The sequence below is a fragment of the Diadema antillarum genome, unplaced genomic scaffold (genome assembly GCF_040938485.1).
Source record: "Diadema antillarum isolate AM-2024a unplaced genomic scaffold, OU_Dant_1.0 scf00000115, whole genome shotgun sequence".
In the NCBI taxonomy this organism is placed as follows: Eukaryota; Metazoa; Echinodermata; class Echinoidea; order Diadematoida; family Diadematidae; genus Diadema; species Diadema antillarum.
The window spans coordinates 2,014,115-2,036,338 of NW_027271004.1; the positions used below are offsets into that span (position 1 = coordinate 2,014,115).

Here is a 22,224-nt window from a genome sequence, read left to right on the forward strand (position 1 = left end):
TCTGATAACTAAATCCTCCGTGAATACATTGTTTATCAGAGCATTTCACGTTTGTTTCCGAGTTAACAGTCATACATTGTCATTTTTAGATGTATATGGATTATAATTGTTGCCAATAAGTCTCTACATGACTGAAACATGAGCAAGTGTTGTTGTTTTTCCTTTTCAGGATATACCAGCCTAGCCCGCATTGTTACGGATTATGCCGAGTTGGTGACATAGTACGTGTGTGAGACGGTACACCCACATCACCTCGTGGATACGTCGGGAGAAAGACGCCAGCGTTATCACAAACTCGGTGATCTCAAATTACCCGACGTGGGATAAAATAAATGCTACCAGATCACATGGAATCATCGGCGGACTCGCCACTTCGAGAGAGCCTCTCGACCACGTCGCCGGTCGTGACGGTGAGCGGGAGCGCGAAGATGACAGTCGGGAGTCCCAGCCCGGTGGCCCACCACGTCAGCAGGGATTGCTCTCGATGCAGCTCTCCAGCCTCCTCGCCAAACTCTTGCCCGCTCAGTCCCGTGCACAGCAGCGGAGCCGGCGGCTCCCCGCCGCATACTCCTCCGCCGCCAAGCACGTCGACACACACGAACTTCACCGCGTCACTCCACCTTCACAACAACAGCAGCAGCACCACCAGCAGCAATGCAAGCAACAACAATAACAACAAACGCAGCCAACATCACCAACCTCGCAATATCAACAATAACAATACCAACAACAACAACAACCTGCACATACGAGCCAAGCCGGGGACGGACTCGGAACACTTTCTCCGTAAGGACATCGAGTCGAATCCCCCGCGCCAGTTTGGACTGTCGCACATTCGACATCCTGCTTTTTCCGCCGCCAACCTGCCGATTCCCTTGCCGCGAAACCCCGGCGTCGCCCCGCCGTCCTTTCTCATCAGAGACATTCTCGGGGACCTGAAAACGCGAGAGAACAGCTCGAGGACCGAAACGGACATTCGCGAGTTCGACAGGCGGCCGGCCTTCTCGTACAGGCAAGCCGAGCTGTCGTTTGAACGCAGCGAGCGAGACGACAAGGACATCGACAAGGATGATGACGACGAAGAGGACGACAGGCACAGCGAGACGACGTCGTTGAAACGATCGCTGTCGCCGGACGATCTCGATTCGAAGTCAAAGGATGACGACTTCAAGAAGGGTGAGTGTTATCATTACACGCTATGTTCCTTATCTCCCTATGAAATTTTCCTTACGTTAATTTGATACCCAAGCCCATAGTAGTATGTACGCCAACTGTATGCAACGTAAAGCTCAACACTACCGTAAGTTGCTCTTCATTTCTACCGTCAATGCTTTGTACGTAGTGCGAATATCTAACGCGATGGCCAGGAGCTTATGGGACGAAAAAGATGTCTCGATGCCTAATTGGGGGCGGCATGAACGCTACAAAATGATGAAAATCTTTATAGGTCATGTCGTAATTTGGTTGACTTTTACGAAACGTCCGATGTAGAAAAAAACAAAAACAAAAAGAAAGTATGCCCCCCCCCCCCCAAAAAAAAAAAAAAAAAGTCGCAGCGTGTGCCTCGAAGCGCATTATCGATCTGTGGTTGTCTCGTGGATTTCGTGTTGTCGGAAAAAGAGAGTATTATAAAGGGTGTTTGTTGCTGTTTCTTCAGCTTACAGTTGTTACTTTTTTCGACTGATCCCCTCCTTCTCTTGGCCATAAGACAGATTATTTTTCCCCTCTGTATGTTGGCATTTTCAGCTTCAATACACGGAGTGCGTGTGCGGGATCACCTGCACTCAAAACTGACGAGCAGTGTATTCCCGAAATTTTGTCAATTTTGTAGATTGGAGCAAACCGTCTTCCGTCTGAAGTCACGTAAACTTGCACTCCTCCTAAGTTCATCATCTAACAAGTGTACTCTCGTTTCTCCCTGATGTAATGCGTAGAATTGTTTAAATGGTCCTTTAAAGTCAGGATGAATGGGGGGGGGGTCGGTGTACTGATGGCAATGTGCAAATGTCAGTGTATTATTCATGCAGAGAAAATAAGAGGGCGTTTGTACTTCCATGCCCAAAGGATATAGCCCTGTACACAACTGTCTAGTTGCTCCGTGTCCTTGAGAATGGTTCGTGTTTGCCTAAACCGGAGTATGAGAATTTATTTCGTTCGTGTTCATTTCACCTCATTTCTTTGTTTTGGAATCATGTCATACCATCCATTTTTTGCATCTAAATCAATAATATACCTGTAATTTCCATGCAATTCACTTTCACAGATGAATTGATAACGAAGGGCAGTATAAAGCACCGGAGTACCTTGGATTTACACAACGTTAATGACTAAAGCAATAGATGATTTTAAGGAAAAGATGCGATATTAGATATATAAACACTTTGACCGATACGAGATCATGTATCTTATGTATTGATCAAATCTAAGTGGTTGTGCGGACATCTCGCCCCCACCTCTCTGGATTTAACAATCCAGCGTGCGATAACCAGACTATAACCATTTTTGCACCAAATGCTCTTTAACAGTGTATGTTACCCTTGGTTACTCCTCCTCCACAAACTCGTCTGATCACAGACATTCATCCGGATTCGGTTACGTCATCCCCAAATCGTGTTCACGCCTTCGAGTTTCTACCTGTTTACATCCACTATTGTTCTTGGATTGTTTGTACTAATCGTAACAAAATTCGACACTAGATCAATCCTCTTCATTTCTATCGTTGTTTTAGTTGATGATCGCCCTCAACCACCCTCTCTCCTCCACCCCCCCCCCCCCCTCCATCTCCAACCCCACTCATCACTTCACAGTGACTTCAACTTCCTCTCGGGGACTTCCCTATTCTCCTTTACCCCCATAGAACACATACCACCGGTGACATCATTTTGGGTATAAGCACCTTACCAAGATCTTGCTGTTAGAGCAATGATCAGAAAAAACAACAACCAAACTTTGTACCCAAATGACGCATTTTCGTCTACTTATTGCAAACAGATATTTGCCCCTCTCCCTGGACGTAACCTTGAAAGCAATTCATAAGTCACGTTACTTCATTCAGGGTGGTGAGACGAAAACTTCTCACCTCCCTGCTTCACTTTTTACACAACTGAAAGGCGTCTACTCTGGGTCTCACCAGGGTAAATGTTTGTATAATCCACGACTAGAAAGACCCTTGGGTTTCCCCACACTCTCACAACTCTCCTCCTGCAAGATCTTTAATGCATAACGACTGAAATCAGCTGGAACTCGTATTATCACAGTATTATCTCTGGTGGACTTTTCAAAGAATGTTATTGGCCAATAAGGCGAAGGAGTTGTTTCGCTTATTAAAACTCTCTGGGGAGACATGCATAGACATCTTCTTAACACCAGTTTTGACGGGTATTTATTTTTGGTCAACTGTGTGAAATAAAATGTCCTTCCGACTAACTATTGAACACAGACAGACACACGCACAGATACAGATACAGACACATATACACACCCACACACATACAAACACACACACACACACACACACACACACACACACACTTCCTTGGGGGAAAGGAAGGGGATGCAAATGACCAAATAACTAATGTTCCTTTTTAGTAAACTGTCAAATCCTTGTTAGTTATCGTGTCTGTTAATTTTGTGGGCACCGTTGAAAACTTGACAGAGTAAGTTGTAAATTCCTTCTTTTTTGTAGTGGTGGTCCATTTCTTTTATGACGTTCTTACAATTCTGTCCAAATCTCCACTCGTCACGCTCTCATTCTGTACACGATATTTACACCAACGAAATTACTGGTATGTAAAGTCTAATGTTCAGGGAGGCTTGATTCTTGTGCTGGAATTTCTGTGAAGTAGGCCTACTTCCTTTCCTAACTTTCAACTTCAGAAACCATAACCCCCTTTTTAAAAGATCCGGACATACTCTAAGGTTATTGTATATGTACATAATAGGGAAGATTTATATAGGCCAACAAACTTTTTTTGTTTTTGTCTCGTGGTTCTTAATGATCATAATTTGGTGGACCCTATCGCTGATATTTTCTTTTGTTTGGGGGGGGGGGGCGGAGGAGGAGGGGTGCAGCAGGTGATATAAAAACTTAGAAACTTTATCCAGTTGTTTGGAGGAATGGATACGAAAAGAAATGTGTATTGATTTAGAATTTTGCGCCATGTAATTATGTTCTTCTGTAATCCCACTTTAGATTCAAGCCAATCACGCTGCTTGCGATATGTTAACTTTTCAAACAACTATATTACAATGGCAATCTCTTGTATGTCCATATATTCCGGTCGTCAAGAAGGCAGGTACAAGCTTGCTTTTGGTTTTCTGACCGAAGAACAGGTTGCGCTTACGACCTGTTTATGTGCTTGTTGTGTCGGCCCAGTCCGGTGAACAACATGGTGAAAGCTCGGCCAATGGCGCGGTGCCCCGCTTCGATAGGAACCCGCCCGCCCGCTCGCAACATCAGATCCCCTCGAAAGCAAAGAAAGAGTTCGGTGGTACGTGTGACCGTGCATGCTAGCCAGTGTCGTGGCGTTCACTAACGAGAGCGGAGCGTTAGAACAAGGATCAATCATGACCACGTAATATGCACCGCGCTTAATTAGAGGTAAACCCTCTAGATCACCTCAAAGGGGGGAAGGCCCGCCATCATTTGAGACGGAGAGGGAGAGACAATTTAGGCCAATTTCACGGCTCCACAAACTTCCCTGCGTTTGATGACAGACTAACGCAGCGAGCATCATCAGTTTGATGATACTCCATAAACTTTAAGTATGAATCTCTTGCCCGCCAGTGATACAGCAGCTAGAGTATCATAATATAATTACCCGTAATACATTTAAGATATCGAATTAAATATTTCATTTCACCGAACTGTGTTGAAATAATTTATGACTGACGTGATTTCTTTGATGTTTATGTAATGATTATTATAACACACACACGCACACACACACATACGCATAAATGAATGTCGTTTTCATTAATATAATATGCGGTTCTTGGAAAGAGGTCTGTCTTAAGGGCATTCTCTATAATTATACCCTTACTCAGACATACACTCACACAAGCGCACGTTGACACAAAGATGCCTAGGTCATATACACTCGCAAATATTCATTACAGACATGCAAGCATGCAATCAAACACTGGTACACTTTATATTCTTTCTTGAGACTTCTGCAGCTTGACTTTTTGCACACCTTCACCCACCCGAGAACCGAACGTTAACTTGTCGACGGTTATATGGGTAAGTCGAGCTGTGCTAACCAAACAGCAATAGGCTTTTTTTTTTGGTGCGTGGGAGTACAGACGATTGCCACAGTCGAGCGTCTAATTCGCTACGACTGACGTGCAAGAAATACGCCGTCCGCGCTAAACACAACGACATCTTTATAGTATACATAATCTGGAGAAACCGAGCGTTATCCCCATGTAGCGCAATGTCCTATGCGGTACGTGCTGTCAATAAATAGCGACACTTCACGATTTATCATTTATGATTTAGAAGGAAAAACTACGATCGGGCTTTTTACATCCCAGTTAGGTGGAGGAACATTTCTTTTCTAGCTTGTACTTTAATAATGTGGCGAGGATTTTATGGCAATGATGTAAAACGTGATCCAGTATTAGACGCCTTCCTTGGGATCAAGTTACAATTCAGTATATCAATCTTTATTCTATCCTATTCAAAAGCAATGATCAAGATATAATCAGCTCTTTCCATACAAGGTACGATTGGGAGTAGTAATACGTCCTTATCAAGGGGGTGCGGTGGCATATGATATTGATAACGTCTTGACGTGTTTTTTTTTTTAAATCCAGTCGACGACGTCATTTCAACAATTCACCTTGATATCCAATATAAAGTGTTCTAGTCCAATTTATCTTTGACACAAAACATTCGCTAGTTTATGATCGTGTGCTCCCTCAATTCACTAATGTAAGTAGAGATAAATAGATAGATAGATAGATAGATAGATAGACAGATAGATAGATAGATAGATAGATAGATAGACAGATAGATAGATAGATAGATGGATAGATAGACAGATAGATATATAGATAGATAGATAGATAGATAGATAGATAGATAGATAGACAGATAGATATATATATAGATAGATAGATAGATAGATAGATAGACAGATAGATATATAGATAGATATATAGATAGATAGATAGATAGACAGATAGATATATAGATAGATAGATAGATAGATAGATAGATAGACAGATAGATATATAGATAGATAGATAGATAGATAGATATTATTAATCAGACATAAATACCTTGACTGGGTTGTCAGTAATTTCCTTCATTTTTTTTAAAGATAAACGACGCCCTCATAATGATGCATTGAATAGACATTTAAAGGTTAGTTAGTATCATGATAAAGAAAATCATCTATCCATAACCCTAAAAGCATAAGGGAAGAGAAGAATCTCGCCAAAAATAGGTAAAAAATAACCCCTCTTTGAATTGGATATCAAAGGAAATGCATGATATTGCTATCACCCTAACCCTATCGCCGTGATCTAAATTTTAGTTTCTAGTATTTTGTTTACTCGCCAAGTCTGAGAAACCACAGTCGTGTGTGTGTGTGTGTGTGTGTGTGTGTGTGTGTGTGTGTGTGTGCATAGTTCAGTGTTGTATCTGCATTATCATATTTTTACTACCTATTGTTAGTGCTTGTTCGTGTAATGTACAGTAAACTACCATCTTTTACTTTAAAAACCTTTTCGTTGTTCATATCTAATTGTTTCGGTATAGCAGAATTTTCAAAAGAGTTTTGACTGCAATATACATTGCCACAACTGATTCTTAGGTGCCAAAATATCTTAGAAGGTTTAAGTTTCTGGTTTTTTTCTCAAAGTTGCACATTTTTTGCGTGTGCATTTATCTCTGAGTTTGTGGGGCTTTCATAAATTTTAGCTGTTTCTAAAATCATTATTCACTATCGGTGGTTTCGAATGAATTAAGCAAAACAAAATGATACTTTCTGCAGCGAAATTTGACCCAGGATTTGATGGGCTAAACTCGAACGTCTTATCATACAGTGATTACTCGGAATGCATTAAAGTAATGCAGCTTGTGTAACATTTCTTTGCAATGATTAAAGAGCTGGGGTGTTTTTTTCAATAAAGTGCATTTTTCTGAAGACAGGGGGAGGATGAAATATCACGAAATTAGTGTTGATAGTTTGTAAACTTTAAGTGTAACAATGTGAAAATGACCGATAATGTTTTGACACTTTCCTTGCAACATTAAAGTACAATAGTTAAACAAAGATTCTAAACATTGGCATGAGTGTCTTGTCATTTTTCACATACTTTAGAGATTGTTGGTTAGATCTGGCTATTGACAGGAAGCGAATAAGATGTGGTTTACCAGAAGCATGTTTTTAATAAGCCTGAAAAGCAATGAAACCACACACTGAAACTTTGTTTTACGATCCACATATTATGATTAAAAACGATCTGTCTGATTGAAATGCGCTCAAAAAGGTGTTGTAATGGATTTACTATAGGTGAACTAGCGACATGTAACATTTTTATTTGAGTTCTACAGAAAACAAAAGGATGATTTCATCACTAGTTGATTCGTTTTCGGACAATCTTTAATTTAAAATTGATGTTTAAAAGTAGCAGCCTGTTTGAACAACTTTGTATTTCTTCAGAAAAATATATGCTCTAAGCTGCCCTAAACTGCGTCATTTATTTTACTCCTTTTTCACGACATTCGCCGTGAGATCATAACGTGATCGTAAAATTATGTAGAAAGCTTGAGTTCGTGTTTTACACATCAGGCAAATATTTGTATCAAGATAAATGCAGTTATTGAGTCGTTTTTCCCTTTAAAAAAGGAAGCGCAGTCCACATTTTATCCAACACCATGCTCACGTTATTCTTCATGCTAAGCATGATTATGTATGAATCATACACCTGGCATATAGTTCATTCGGTTGCTGTACCATCTTCTGTGGATACAGACACTTGCTCTCTCTAAAGTTTCGAATACCGTTTCAGACATCTGTTATGACATTGGCGAGTGCTGGTCAAAATAGACACGGTCACAAATCATTAAAGAAATCATCATATCCCATTATGTCCAGCACATAAAAAGTTCAAGTTGCAGTTATACCGAGATATTATAGCATTCACATAATAATATTATGATTGTAGAGTGCTAGCGTAGCGGGGGGGGGGGGGAGGATGACGTCATACTCCCATGATTCCATCTGGTTCTTTTGGGTGTATCATGAAAGTACTATTGCTTTCCGAGAAAGTGGCTGGTTCATGATAATGATATCTGTGATCCAATCAGTCGATGAATTAAATTATCCACGTTACTTCGTCAACCATTTTCACTGTTATTGAACCCTGCACAATGAACTGATATGGTTTTCATTGTAGGCATTATTGGAAGCGAAAGTCACTAAGAACAAATTCATGCGATTTTCAAACTCGGCGGATTGTTGCGTCGAAATACTGGTTGCTGACGGGTTGACGGGTTGTTACTACATATACTTCAATATATTCGGAATAATACATTTTCTTTCCGGGCTTTTTGAAATCCAATTTTGCTGAGATAATTTTGTCACAATCATCACATTTGCTGGACTTCAACATACTAAGAATGCTTTTTACCCCCAGGGGCAGGGTTGTTCTCAGTTACACTCTAGATCTAAGGGGAAAAGGGGGGCAAATTAAGGCAAATAGGGGTGAAGAAAGGGTCTTTGATGGAACAATCGAATCACTATCTTACCTCATTGTATACAGTATATCATACGTATTGTCCTGTTAATTTTAGATGCGTGATTTAAAAGTACATTCTACAACTTCCTTTGTGTGGGGCTATCATTTTAATCATCATATGGCAAAACATACTGAATTGTTTCAAGACAAATTAGTGTTCATAAAAGCGAAAAAAACTGTCTGGATATATCATTTTGTAAATCTACAGATGACTGATCTCAATCAGTGAAATTTAAGAGCACAGAGAGAAGAGAGAAGCTTACTAAAGTATGTTAATCATCCCATAACTTCCCTCATCGAGGCTCTATTGGTTGACTTTTTCACGATATGTAAAGGGATTTTTTTTTTTTATATTCGCATTTACAACGTAAGATAAGACAAGTTTGGGATTAATCCGTTCAACTTTTGGACGGATCCCATGTAAACTCATCTTGGTTAATTTCATTTTTTATCACGATCTTTTGTTCAGATTTGGACAATGCTATTTCTCGCAAATAATGAGTATTCGATGAATTTCATGAAGTCTGTTGTCACATTTTCGCCCTCACCTTTCCTCTCTACTTCTCTCCCCCCCCCCCCCCCTCTCTCTCTCTCTCTATCTGTCTCTGCCGCCTTTTGTATTTGAATACCCAAACAACCCTTCTCGTTGACTGGTTGAATGATCATGATACATCATTATCCCAGATATGTTCAATCATGGAGCGACTAATTTTTCTTCTCGCGAGTTAATGAACCACTCCCTTTGTTTCTCTTCGGATTGACCTTGGCGTTTTGACTTTAAAAAAGATTGTACCCCGAGCCAATCAACTTAGCGCACCGCAAACCCCTCTTCGCGTCCCCGCTCCTATAGCAATGATCTCGTTAATATATCGGTAATATATTGATAGAAAAAAAAAACTTGATTAATCGTCCATAATTGATGATAATATGGTCCATAAGTCACCATCAAGCGCACGTCCTATTTACGCATTTGAATAGATCGGCTCTTTGTATTTGATGGATTTGGGAAAAAGTTGGACTTCAAATCTGTCTCTAATATGCACTTGCTTTTCAATGCAAGTCCTGTGCCCTGATCTATTACGTGGTAAAGCTAGTAGGAGGTGTAAGTACTTCCAATATTATCTGGTATACGGATGAAGCGAGCATTATATGATTTTATAATACCGCTAAATCAAAGCAGTACACAAATACATATAGGCTTGATAATCTGGTACGCCTGATTTGCTCCTCTCAAAGAATGAATTGGATGGTTATCTGGCAGCGAACAATTAGAGTTCTGATCAAACTAATTACGGACTGACGGACTGCCGCAAGGATGTCCGGACTGGTGCTCAATCTTGCAAAAAGGTCGTAAGTAATTCATTAAGTTTTTCTGCGTTTAGTGTACCAGAGAAAGGATACCAAAAGAAAAAAAAAGTGCAAAAACAACTCTTGTTGTTTTTCCTTTTTTTATGGTTGCTTAAATCTGACGAGAGATCAATTCCTTTAGTGTAGTTTGTAGTGGTGGTGATGGTGATGGTGAAGGTGGTATGATATCGTTAACACGTCATGTTGAATTTTCTTACGGTTTATGCAATGTTATCCGATATCTCTTCCTACCTGGGCGGTGTTGTCGAAAATGTATACCCTGTCATTGTATGCCATTGCGATGAAGAATATAATCCCTCTGTAGAGAGAAGGCAATAATTTGTGTCGTTGTCCTCGATATCGATCTTGGGTGGTGTCTCCTTTGGATATTCATTGGGAGTGGCACACCTACCCACAGTCACACCCCCCCCCCCCTTTCCTTAAACTTTATGGAACTTCGTGGTGTGCCCCGCGATGTTCTGTTTGCTATAAGCTGCTCTCATCTATTTATTGTTATTAATTGCTCGCGGTTAGACATCCACGGAATGATGCATGATGATACATGGTGATGAATGGAATTGGTTTAGTCGACAAAGGTGCAGGTTTTTCTCGACTCATGATTAGAGAGCGGCGTTTGAGCTCTTTTCCTCCCGCTAGGGGGCGGTCGGTCTTAACTGCCGCTCATTGTCTTCCGTCTCACATTAAACGTGTTTCAGGGCATTGAACATCACGGTTGTCTTGCTCACTCTTTCGGAAGTAAGCAGCCTACGACATATTCATGTCGCGGCAGTAATTTTATCGCTTCTTCACTTTCATAGGATGATTGAATAAAAAAAGGACACCCAGACATATACCTAAAGTTAAATTTGATTAGGTTGATGTCAAACAGTTACGGCCCGTAGCGCTGTTAAATCTTGACTTCTTGACTAGAAAATAGGCCACAAATAGCACTCGTGGGATGATGGGGGGTGGGGGGGGGGGAGGGGGTAAAGTTACTGCACGATGAATTAGGAACCTAACATATTAATTACGATTATTCCCGAACACATACTTTTCCTGATTAACTGCTCACGGACCATGAACTCGGCAATGTTGTTCGTAATGCTATATTTACTGTCATCAAAGCGAATCAATAATCTTAATTCCTAATAATTTATTGATTCACTCGTAATTGGATAAAGCACGAACCCCCTTGCGCTTGCGCTTTGCCGATTTCGATGCGTCCCATTTTCCCCCATCTTGTCCTTACAACCGTGTTTGACGTTAGTTTACTTAGTCCTTATCTTAATCATCCGTCCCCCTCCCTCCCTCCCTTTCCCCCTCTTTCCTCATCTCCTACGGGGAGCGATGAAGCGTACGTGTGTGCCGGTGAGCGACGCAACACCCACCCTGCCGGTTGGGGCGACTTTTTCCTCCGTCGCTGAGGAGTCGCCGCGCCGCTGTCGCTAAACGCGTGTCTCTCTTCACCACGCGCACAATGCCGAGTGCTCAACTTCCGCCATTTTGCACACATCCCAATGGTGACTTTTGATTTAAGCCAACGAGGAATGATCATTATCAAGAAGAGCATAGCTCTCATGATTCGTATACGTTTGTTTGGTCGATGTAACAAATTCATATTTTTTCCTTCTTGCGTTGTTCCAACGGACCCCATTCATGAAATAAAATTAAATGTGCTTTATAATAGAACTTTGTTCAACGAAATGTCATATTAAACATTTCAAACGTCCCTTTAATCACATATTATATGCCTACATTCTGATCTCCAACCGAGAGGTTAACACTCATAACTCTCACCATTAATCAAGATATTGGCGCGATCTCTTTCTTTTTACGTTGCAAGCTCTGTGTATCGCAGCGGTTTAGCAGATACTGCACATGGCGAGTTCTTCCTCTCTTTTTTTTTACCATTCCACACACGTTGAGCTATATTCCCCGTAGTCCCATACAGTATACATTCCAAAGCAAACATTCAATTCTCAACACCATAACTAAACCGTCCTATGGAGGCCAATCGCAGCAGACGGGGCAAGGGAGGGAAAAATCGGAAGGAGGGAATATAAGAAGCCAAGGGGCTCATCATAAATTAACCTTTGATGGTGACGAGTGAGTTTTTTTCGGGATGAAAGATCGTGAGTGGATTTTCGAACCATTTCCCTTCTACAAATATCCGATGACGATTAATACCAATTTGCGGATGCATAATTTACTACGTAACGAGCCAGAAGGTGACAACTGGGAAAGGGATACGGCGGCCGTAAAGCGCCAAAGGCAAAAGAAAAAAAAAATGCACCAGGAGAAGTAGAAGAAGAGAGATGAAGACTGAAATTATATAAAGCGAAGCAAACCCTGCTTGACAAGAAGGAGCTGAATGTGTGTCTGCGATAACAAAGTGGGAGAGAGAGAGAGAGATAGAGAGAGAGAGAGAGAGTGTGTGTGTGTGTGTGTATGTGTGTGTGTGTGTATACTAGGCCCAAGCGTAAAGAGTCTCACCCATCCGCAGGGTATAGGAGAAAAATAAACATGATCCTATAAGATGACGAATTGGGCTCGTTATCTGCGTTCTTTGAAGCGCCATACCATAAATGATGACGATGATGCGGCCGTTTAAATAATAGAGCAGCCAACTCCGACAAGTAGAAGAGCAGAATGTCAATTGCGGACATTAGGGGCGTTTAACTGCTCCTTTTAAAAGATTCTCTCACTTTATAAGACGCCTAGCTCTCTGGAACGAATCATACCTTCTGATATATCAAAAAGAGCTGTGCGGAAACTATATCATTTTCAGCAGTTATGTGAACTCATCCAAATAAAATACAAATACATAGATAAGCGAATAAATGAATGAATAGATAAATAGATAAATAATAAATAAGTAACAAATAGATAGATAAATATATAAAGAAGTAAATGAATAGATAGGTAAAAACACATCACTAAATAAATACATGAATTAATCATTATCAATAGATATCACATACCCATAATTATATCTTAATGTGAGTGTGCGTGTGTGTGTGTGTGTGCGCGCGCGCGCGTATGTGTGTGTATTTTGGATCAATGCCATTTTTAGGAGTAATAAGTGTAAATCTGTATTCCATTCTCACTCTCTTTCTCTTGATGGTTTTATTCTTCTCTGTCTCGTACTGGACACGTCATCATGTCTGACACGTTTCACAACAGACCCTTAAAGAGCAATCACGCGTCGGCCAGACACGACAAGATTTCTGTTATACATACTCTGATGTCAAGGGATGAGTTATACGTATGATTCAAAACTCGGTTAGTCGATCGTCCGTATTGTATCAATATCGCACGAACTGTTTCCACACATGGGCCTAATACGCACAGGCCTTAATTCGTGTTCGCAACGCGTAAGCAATTAACGTGTTTTGCAGTCGACATAATTCGTAGGTGCCCGTTAATTAAGTAATTGTCGGGCATTTAACGGGCTCGTTGACATGAGCATTATGATATGAAATGAAGTTTTCAGACAAGGTGCTTGATAGTCTGCGTATTCAGGACTCCGTGGGGCTTTGATTCTTCCACAAATTTGAATCTCCCCTCATATTACTGTTTTATGAAAGTATTGTCTTTTAATTTCTTGTGATTGAAAACAGAAAAAACTACTGAATCTCGTGAATGCATTGGGTTTTTTTTAATCAAATGCGTCGATGAATAAACAAACACTTCCCACACTACACAATTACGCTGAAAATATCATGTCTTTGTTTGAGAAGAAAATAAGTGTTTAACAGCAAGCTCTGTTCAACACAACGACTCGAAAAGAATATCATGAGAAAATCTATGACTGCTCTACAGACTGTGGTCTTGCTGGACTAACTCGTATTCGCACAAATTCCGTGGTCATAATCGGCCTTTTTTTGCCACTGTCTGCGCATGATCTCTCGCTAATAAGTCAGCGTTTCTCGCAAGTTGATCTGGAAGGTGGGAAACTAGACGAAACTGGAACGCGGAGGAAAACGACACACACAAAATAAGACACTTACGATGACCACATCGATGACGATGTTGATGACGATGATGTTGTGGCGGTGGTGGTGGTGATAATGGTGGTGGTGGTCGTGGTCGTCGTATTGGTGGATACAATGAGGAGGAGAATGTGTAGAAGGAGAAAGAGCAGAAAAATATGGAGGAGGAGGAGGAGGAGGAGGAGGTGGAGAACCAGTATTACAGGGAGTGCAACTTTCTTTTTCTCTCTTTTTTCTATAGATGGTGATCTCGATGACGGTGGCGACGCATCTGCAGGAAGCAAGACAAAGAAGCCCAGGAAGGCGAGAACGGCGTTCACCGACCACCAGCTCAACACGCTGGAACGCAGCTTCGAACGCCAGAAGTACCTGTCAGTACAGGACCGCATGGAGCTAGCCGCCAGCCTAAACCTCACGGACACCCAGGTCAAGACATGGTACCAAAATCGCAGGTGGGTACATTTCCACATTCGCGTCAATAGATCGGCGGTCGCCAAAACATACAAACAAAACGAAACAAATAGGGCGGAATCGTTTGTAACATTAATATCTATAAGAGCGATAGAACTGGGGGTTTTTTTTCACCTGCAAAATAGTTTTACGATGTTGATGAACTATTGATTTTGATGTCATATCGCTTTGAGGAATACTTATGTTCGGAAACTGTGGCCATTCGTAGTTTGTCTCTAGTAAAAAAAAAAAAAAAGGAGTGACCTACGAATGATGAAATGGGGTTATAAATCTTGGTCGTAATTATGTATTTTAGAACCACAGGCATTCTTCTTTATATTGTTCGGCATATTCGCCTTGGCAGGTTGAACTCCACACACTTCTGCCTGAGACTTTAACCCCTTTTGTGCCTTGAATGCCGACTGGCACAGAGAAACCCCTAGCATTGTACACACTGTCCAACGTCCCTGGTACACAAAGTGTTAATTTTGGCATGCAGTGCCTTACGCATAAAGAAGTCGGTTTCCTTCCATTCCATAACGCCACCGCGTCTTACTGAGGATAGCTGATGATTGTAATGCACTGCAGCAAACCTTTTCACAGCGAAATTTCATGTCGCGCACACGGCCTTCTTCTGAATAGCAGCAGACTTTGGATTGGTTTGATTCATCGTTTTTTCGTCATTTCTTTGAGGGTTTGTTTCCTATGGATAATGTTCGGCCAGGTATCCTCTATTCTCTCTAAAATCATCAGTCTTTACGAACAAGGATGAAAATGGTCATGAGAATTGCTGCACATCAGCTCACATGGGACAAGTGACCGTATACGGTGAATGTCAAGAGGTGGCGCTGTTTAACATGCGTTTTCTGAAGATTTCTGCGCGCGTCGACTTTACATCCTGCAATAAAGCAAGACTGGTTCTAATATCGGGCGTGTAGAACTCAGTTGATGATTTTCAGTGATATTCATTTACGATGGACGTATGCGTTTTCATTGCGGCTACCTTTCGTCACGAATCTCTTGAATGTTATTGTGAAAATACAAAATTGATTATGATGATTCTCGAAAAGATCTTATAAAAAATGTACAATGAACGCACATACACCAAACCTTGTAAGAGGATGAAGATTCCAATTATAGATTGAAAGAAAGAATTACGGCAAATGGCAGAACAACTCCATTTCTGAAAGGGCTGAAGCTCCTCTGTTATGGGGAGGGGGGGGGGTATCATTACATCATTAATGATGACAACTTCTACGTGGTGAATGCGTAACAATAAAATATTGAAAGATGTATGGACCGCGCAGTTTTCATCTTAAGTTGGGCAGAAGTAATTAGAGAGCGGAAGGTAGGGAATACCTTCACCATTTCCAGCATGAATCTTAATATAGCCTCTGAGCGATACTGATATCAGAAGCAATGTGGCACTAATCGGTTTAGGGTCACGGAGCGTTCTACTTCCGGTGTGCCATAAAAAAAAACACAACGGCGGACAATCCGCCCTGGAAGCAACTTTTGAACAATAACGACTTTCCGAGAATCGGCCCAGAAAGAACGGATGCGAGTCCTTTGTAACTACTGCCTCGTTGTTTAGTTTAATCCTAATGGGACCTACTTTCGCATGACTGATTTGTTTGATTGATATTGATATTGATAATTATTCACTTGTTGTTTACTTCCTAACCACCTCCTTTCTGGTCGTTAAAATATAAAATGGCTCTTTCTACTCTTCCCCACAAAACAACGCAACGAGACTATTTAGCAATATCAAGGTTCATATCATAATGCCCTTTATCGTGTTTATGATTTTCGTTTCGTTTCTCATCGCTTCTAATTGCTTGTGAATGCATTGAGTTTACATCAATTTTTCTAAGTCGTCTAAGAGTGTTTGCTTTCTATTCATTCTGTCGCTCGCCCCTTTTTTTTTAGACGTCAAAACAATAACATTAGCACATCATTCCATAACGAGTTATTTCTTCATCTAAATATTATGTCAATAACAATCTGTAAGAAGGCATCGCGTATATTTGTGAATTTGATCGGCATCTGCTACACGGACATCATTCAGAGATGCCTCAATTACTAAACCCTTGAGAGTTTCTGTCGTCATCACACGTAGGAAAATGAAGATATAATCATATTATGTTTCCCTAAGAAGTATAGATATAAAGATATAGATTATACACAATACATATAACTACGATTGCCATGTATTTTGATGTCATCTCGAAAATCTGAATGGAGTTACGCCTTTATGTTACATGACAAAAAGAGAGTCCATATGGCATTTTCTTTAAGTTATAACGTGAGGCTGCTGAATGGTATCAACTACTCCGGACTCACAAAGTAGGTGAATTTTTACACAGCAAGAGAGAAAGAGAAATGAGAGAGAGAGAGAGGGGGGGGGGGAGGGAAAGAGGAATTTGAAACCACCAAAAATGCTAAAAACATCCCCGGAAGACATTATAACGTGAAGTCAACAGGTCCGCTTTGAATAATTTCACATTACGCCAGAACAAGCTTCGAGACGCTCATACATTTGCAAGGATTATTCGCGGAAAGGGGGAGATGTCCTTTACTTTCGTCGATTTCCAAAATGACAAAAGGGTGAAGAACAAAAAAATCTAAACGATCATTCCTGTACTCAGGGAAGAAGCGTAGGCGAACCGTTTTTAATCCTCCGTGTCCCAGGCGCCCCTCCGAGCAACGCGATTCTGAATAGTCGGGACTATCAGAGTTAATGCGAAACCACGGGGGAATTGCCCCCACTTTAAATCGCTTAAACTGGAAATAAGAAGTCCACAACGCTACCGGCATCTGCAGGGATTTCCCCCCATCGTCTCCTCTTCCATTGAAACGTCTTCGATGATATTGCATTTAACGGCACTGGATTACACTCCAGTTTATCCGCTTTGGATTCAATAGAGTGACATACATATTTGATGTCCTAGACGGCTTTGAAATGGAAATCCCATTTTCCCCTCATCCCGCCTGCTAAGTTCCTGTGGACATCTGTGTATGGCTGATGTGGTGCATTGTTAGCAAAAGCTCTTCCGTTTGTTGCGGGCATACTGTATCCGGTTTATCCCGCTTCATCTATTTGCTGGAGCGAGGTAGTTGCCCAGATACAGGCGGTAATGGAGCGATTTCTCTTCCGAGAACTGGCAAGGCACATCCTCCACCAGCCACAAGGAGGAGAATGGTGGGAGGAAGAAGAGGAGGAGGAGGGAGGAGAAGAAGAGGAAGAAGAAGAGGAAGAAGAAGAGGAAGAAGAAGATGAAGAGGAGGAGGTGGTGGAGGTGGAGGAGATGTGGAGAGGAGAGGAGAGCAAAAGGGATGACGAGGAGCAGGAAGAGGAGGAGGAAGAGAAAGAGGAAGATGAAGATGAGGAGGAGGTAGTGGAAGAAGGAATAAAAGTGCAGGAGAGGAGAGGAAAAGGGATGAGGGCAGGAAGAGGAGGAAGAGGAAGTGGAAGAGGGGATGAGAAGCGGTAGAAGGAGGACAAGGTGCATGGAACGGAAAGGAGCTAAAAAGGCTTACGATTTGAAGGAAAAAGAAGAAGAGCAGGGTGCAAAGGAGAGGCAAGGGGATGAGGAGGAGCACAATGAAGAAGAAAGAAATGAGGAAGAGGAGAGGGAGGAGAAGAGAAGTGGTAGTAAGAGGAGGACAAGGCGGAGAGGACAAGAGAAGGAGTTACGATGGAAAGAAGAATAGGGGAAGATGAGGAGGAATATGAAAAGCAAGGAGATGAGGAGGAGCACGATGAAGAAGAAGGACAGGTTGGATGAAGAGGAGAGGGATGAGATGAGAAGCGGAAGTCATGGAGGTAGGAGAGCGAAGAAGACAGGACAGGAGGGACAACTGAGATGAAGAAGAAGAGGAGGAGAGGGAGGAGGAGGAGAGGACGAGATGGAGAAAGAGGGCGGGGTAAGAAAGGGGTAAGAAAGGGGTAAGGGTGAGTGGGAGATGACAGCTTAGAACCACAAGACATCTCCACCTCTGTCCACTGTTAAATGATGTGGAAGGCAAACCAAAGAGGTACTAGGTTCGCCTTGTACCTCCTTGGGCAGACCTACACCAACACTACACGTTCCATGGCCAAAGAAAATGTCACAATGATGGCCCAGTATTTCCACTTCTTCGTAAAGAAAGCCATCTCCAGCATTCGCATCTATAATGAATGCCATGAAAAGATTACAACCGTGATTTATTCAGATATTGCCCTGAATAAAATATAATGAATTACAGAACAATTGCGTATTTTAGCCATACACAGTTGTGAGGATACCACACAAACGTAATGGAACTGTCTAAGATATGAAATACAATAATGATTATGGAGATGGAAACTAATGCGAAACGGTTGTAGGCACCTACTGAGGGACATGGACATGATGGCAACAAATAATGCCGCTAAAGAAAGACACAGGTCAATCAGATTAAAATAATGATAATGCAATTAATTTGTTTTACCAACGGCAGAACAAGGTCGGGCCGATATGCCACTTATCTAATATACGCTTTATAGAATGTATAAACGAAGTAAGCGGCACTTCCCAGTTCCAACATCTGGCTGAGCGGACGCGCGCTCTTTATAAGATGGCGGAAAAACAAGAGTAAACCCCCACAGAAGTGGATGATTAAACTTTTGCGGTCGCGCCCCTCAAGAGGCGACCATCGGTCACCACTACGCCGAGTCGAATCTACACAAACTGGACACCTCTTGGGGGCCTGTTCATCTACTGCCGCATACAGCAAACCAAGCATATGCCATTATAAATAGCCATCAAATCAAACACGACTCAGTACAGAATTCACGCTTTGGCGAACAACATCGCAACAGATCGACCGTGTTTCATGTATTCCGATTAACCCTTTCCTCTTTTCTTTGTCGATATCATATCAACCTGGTGATTGAAAAGAGAAATTGTTATCGGTGAGGGTGGTTTGACAGTTGGTTATGAGGCTTGTAGACTTGGTGGTAGCACACGTTCTCTCTCCTAAAACTATTGTTCCATCTCTGTAGGCGTTTCGGGTCATAATTCTATTACCCCAAATGAATACATGATAATAATTGTTAAGAGACGGCGAGAAACAAAGAAGGGGGAGACAAAAATGAGATGAAGAGATAATTTTATAGATAGAGAGGGAAAGGGACAGGAGGGGGATGTGCTTCATGACATTTGCTCCTGCGACAAATGCTCCCATGACATATCTGCATGCTTAGCTAAACATAACTTCTAAAGGGCTTTTTACACTTGTAAAATTTTGCTTAGCCCCGGACCAACGGTGGGGCTAAGGGGGGGCCTTAGCCCCACCGTTGGTACGGGACTATCCTTAGCCCACTTTCTGTTTACACTCGTTTTTGCCAAAGTGGGCTAGCCCCACCGATAGTACGGTACTATCTGGCCTTGCAAAATAGCAGGGGTTAGCACCGCAATTGCGGTGCCAAGCAAGTGAGTGTAAACAGAACGAAAAAATAATCCTGGGCTAAGCGACGGAGACGAAGTCCGACCCTCACTGACCAATCAGAAACGAGGTAGTCAAGTGCTGCCGGTGCGTGCGTGTACGTGTACAGTACACAGCGTAATTATGAATATTCACGTGGTTTGGAAAGTCCGGGGCTAAGAAATACGAGTGTAAAAAGGTCAGTTTTCTCCTTAGCCCCGGACAAGAGATAGTACGGGACTAATTGGCAAGTGTAAAAAGCTGAAAAAATTGGTACGGGACTAACGATAGTCCTGGGTCAGAGAAAGTCCGGGGTTAAGAAACACAAGTGTAAAAAGCCCTCAATATACCCATAAACATAACCCTAACCCTAATCCTAACCCTCACATCAACCTAAACCTAAACCTAAAACCCTATCACAACCCTTATAACTTTTACTCTAATCCTAAGTCCTTGAAGAAAACTAGACCGGAGCTATAATTGTCGCAGGAGCAAATGTTGTGTCGCCGGGGAATAAGATTATATGATATTATGATAGTCCAATGTATTAATGATACAGGTAGGGAGAAAGAAAGAGTGTTCGTGCGCGTTTGTACAATAATTATGTGCGCGCGCGTGGATGTCTGTGTGTGATATACACAATTAGTACACTTAACGAACCACACTCATTCGTGCCAATATAACGCAATCCCTGCCCGTGGAAAACGAAAGCCGTCGACTTCCCTTCAATTTTTTTTTCTCTTTTAAACTGCAACAGACTTGACAATGTGGTGCTCTACTTTAGGGGTTAACCAAAAAATGAAAAGAAAGGAAAGAAGCCCGGCAGGGGGACAATTACTTTATGCCTCGGTCACAATAACCGAGAACACAAACAAAAACAATTTGAGCCCAAGAGCGTTTCCTGGCCCTTTAACGCCCCATTCTTCAGCCATTTTATTTCTCCTTTGTTCGCCAAAAGGAGGGAGAAGCCTGAACGAGCGACCATAAGCAGCACCGGGAGAGAAAAAGAGAAACAAAATATGAAATCGCATATGAAAATATGAGCAGAGTCGATGTACTTTACGAACTTTTGCAGAGCACTGATAGAAAACACAATCACACTCAACAAATCTCCCCCATTACAGTTTTTAATTCACTTCAATCCGTATCATTTTACTTACATTCTTCTTTTATCTACGTCATATTAATCGATGCTTGATAACAAAAGCGTGAATGAAGTTTTTGAAATCATGAATTGGATTTGAAAATCGATAGAAGGGCGGGTCCAGGAATTCCGTAAAAGGGGGGCGCAAGAAATATTTCTCTGCCACTTCCGGGTTTCATCTCATTCTTTTTTTCTTTCTATTTCTTTTGTTTTTAACAAAAAATAAAGAGGGGGCGCGCCCCCGGTGCGCCCCCCCCCCCCCCCCCCCTCTGGATCCGCCACTGAATATGAAGGTAGAACTCCCAACAAGTTTTGTAATGTCAATCCCCACTGTGTATTTAATGTTGCTTCATTTGAAAGTTGCCTCGACTAGTTCATTAACATACCATCTTTACTTTGTTTTTCTCTTTATCCCTTCAGAACGAAGTGGAAGCGCCAAACAGCCGTCGGCCTCGAACTCCTCGCCGAAGCGGGCAGCTACTCGGCCTCGATGCAGCGACTGTTCGCCCCGCCGTTCTACTACCACCCGACTCAGGGCATCGTGTCCAACTTGGACGGGCTGTACGGATTACAGGCGGGCCAGCGCCCCGTGCTGCCCCGCCTCTTCCTGCACGGGCTGCAGCAGCATGTCAGTCATCTACCGCTGACGCCTAGACCACTCCACCCACATTCCCACTAGCTGTTCGTTATTTTCTTTCCACTTATACTATAGTCTTTTCACCAAGTCAGATTATTCGGAGTCAGACTTTGAGATTTTTACCTCCATATTATAGTGACTATTTTTGCCGTTCAGCCCTCCTCGTGCTATATAAAACTGTATAGAGCATCATTCAACTCTGTTTACCCTGAACCGTGTGCTTGTGTGATGCCACAATGAAGTGAACTTGATAGTCCCCCCCCCCCCCCCCCCCATTTCCATATTGGAGCGGGAGAAAAAAAGAACAAATTAGCAGCACACCAAATGCACAGCATGGACCGCATGTCAATGATTCTTTCACCATCTACCAGGCTACGTCACACATTCTTTTAACACCTGTGACACTAACACTACACCCACTGCGACCAGTGAAAAGACGGTGCTGGTGTAGTATT

The 22,224-nt window shown here is 42.0% G+C and overlaps 1 protein-coding gene across 1 annotated transcript; it reads left to right on the top strand.

Moving 5' to 3' along the window:
* Positions 1-332: 332 nt before the first annotated feature.
* On the top strand, positions 333-21,811 carry LOC139719809 (uncharacterized). Its single transcript, XM_071631194.1, has 4 exons — positions 333-610; positions 641-1,176; positions 14,332-14,542; positions 21,553-21,811. The coding sequence occupies exons 1-4, from the start codon at positions 333-335 to the stop codon at positions 21,809-21,811; spliced, it is 1,284 nt and encodes a 427-aa protein (XP_071487295.1).
* Positions 21,812-22,224: the final 413 nt, after the last annotated feature.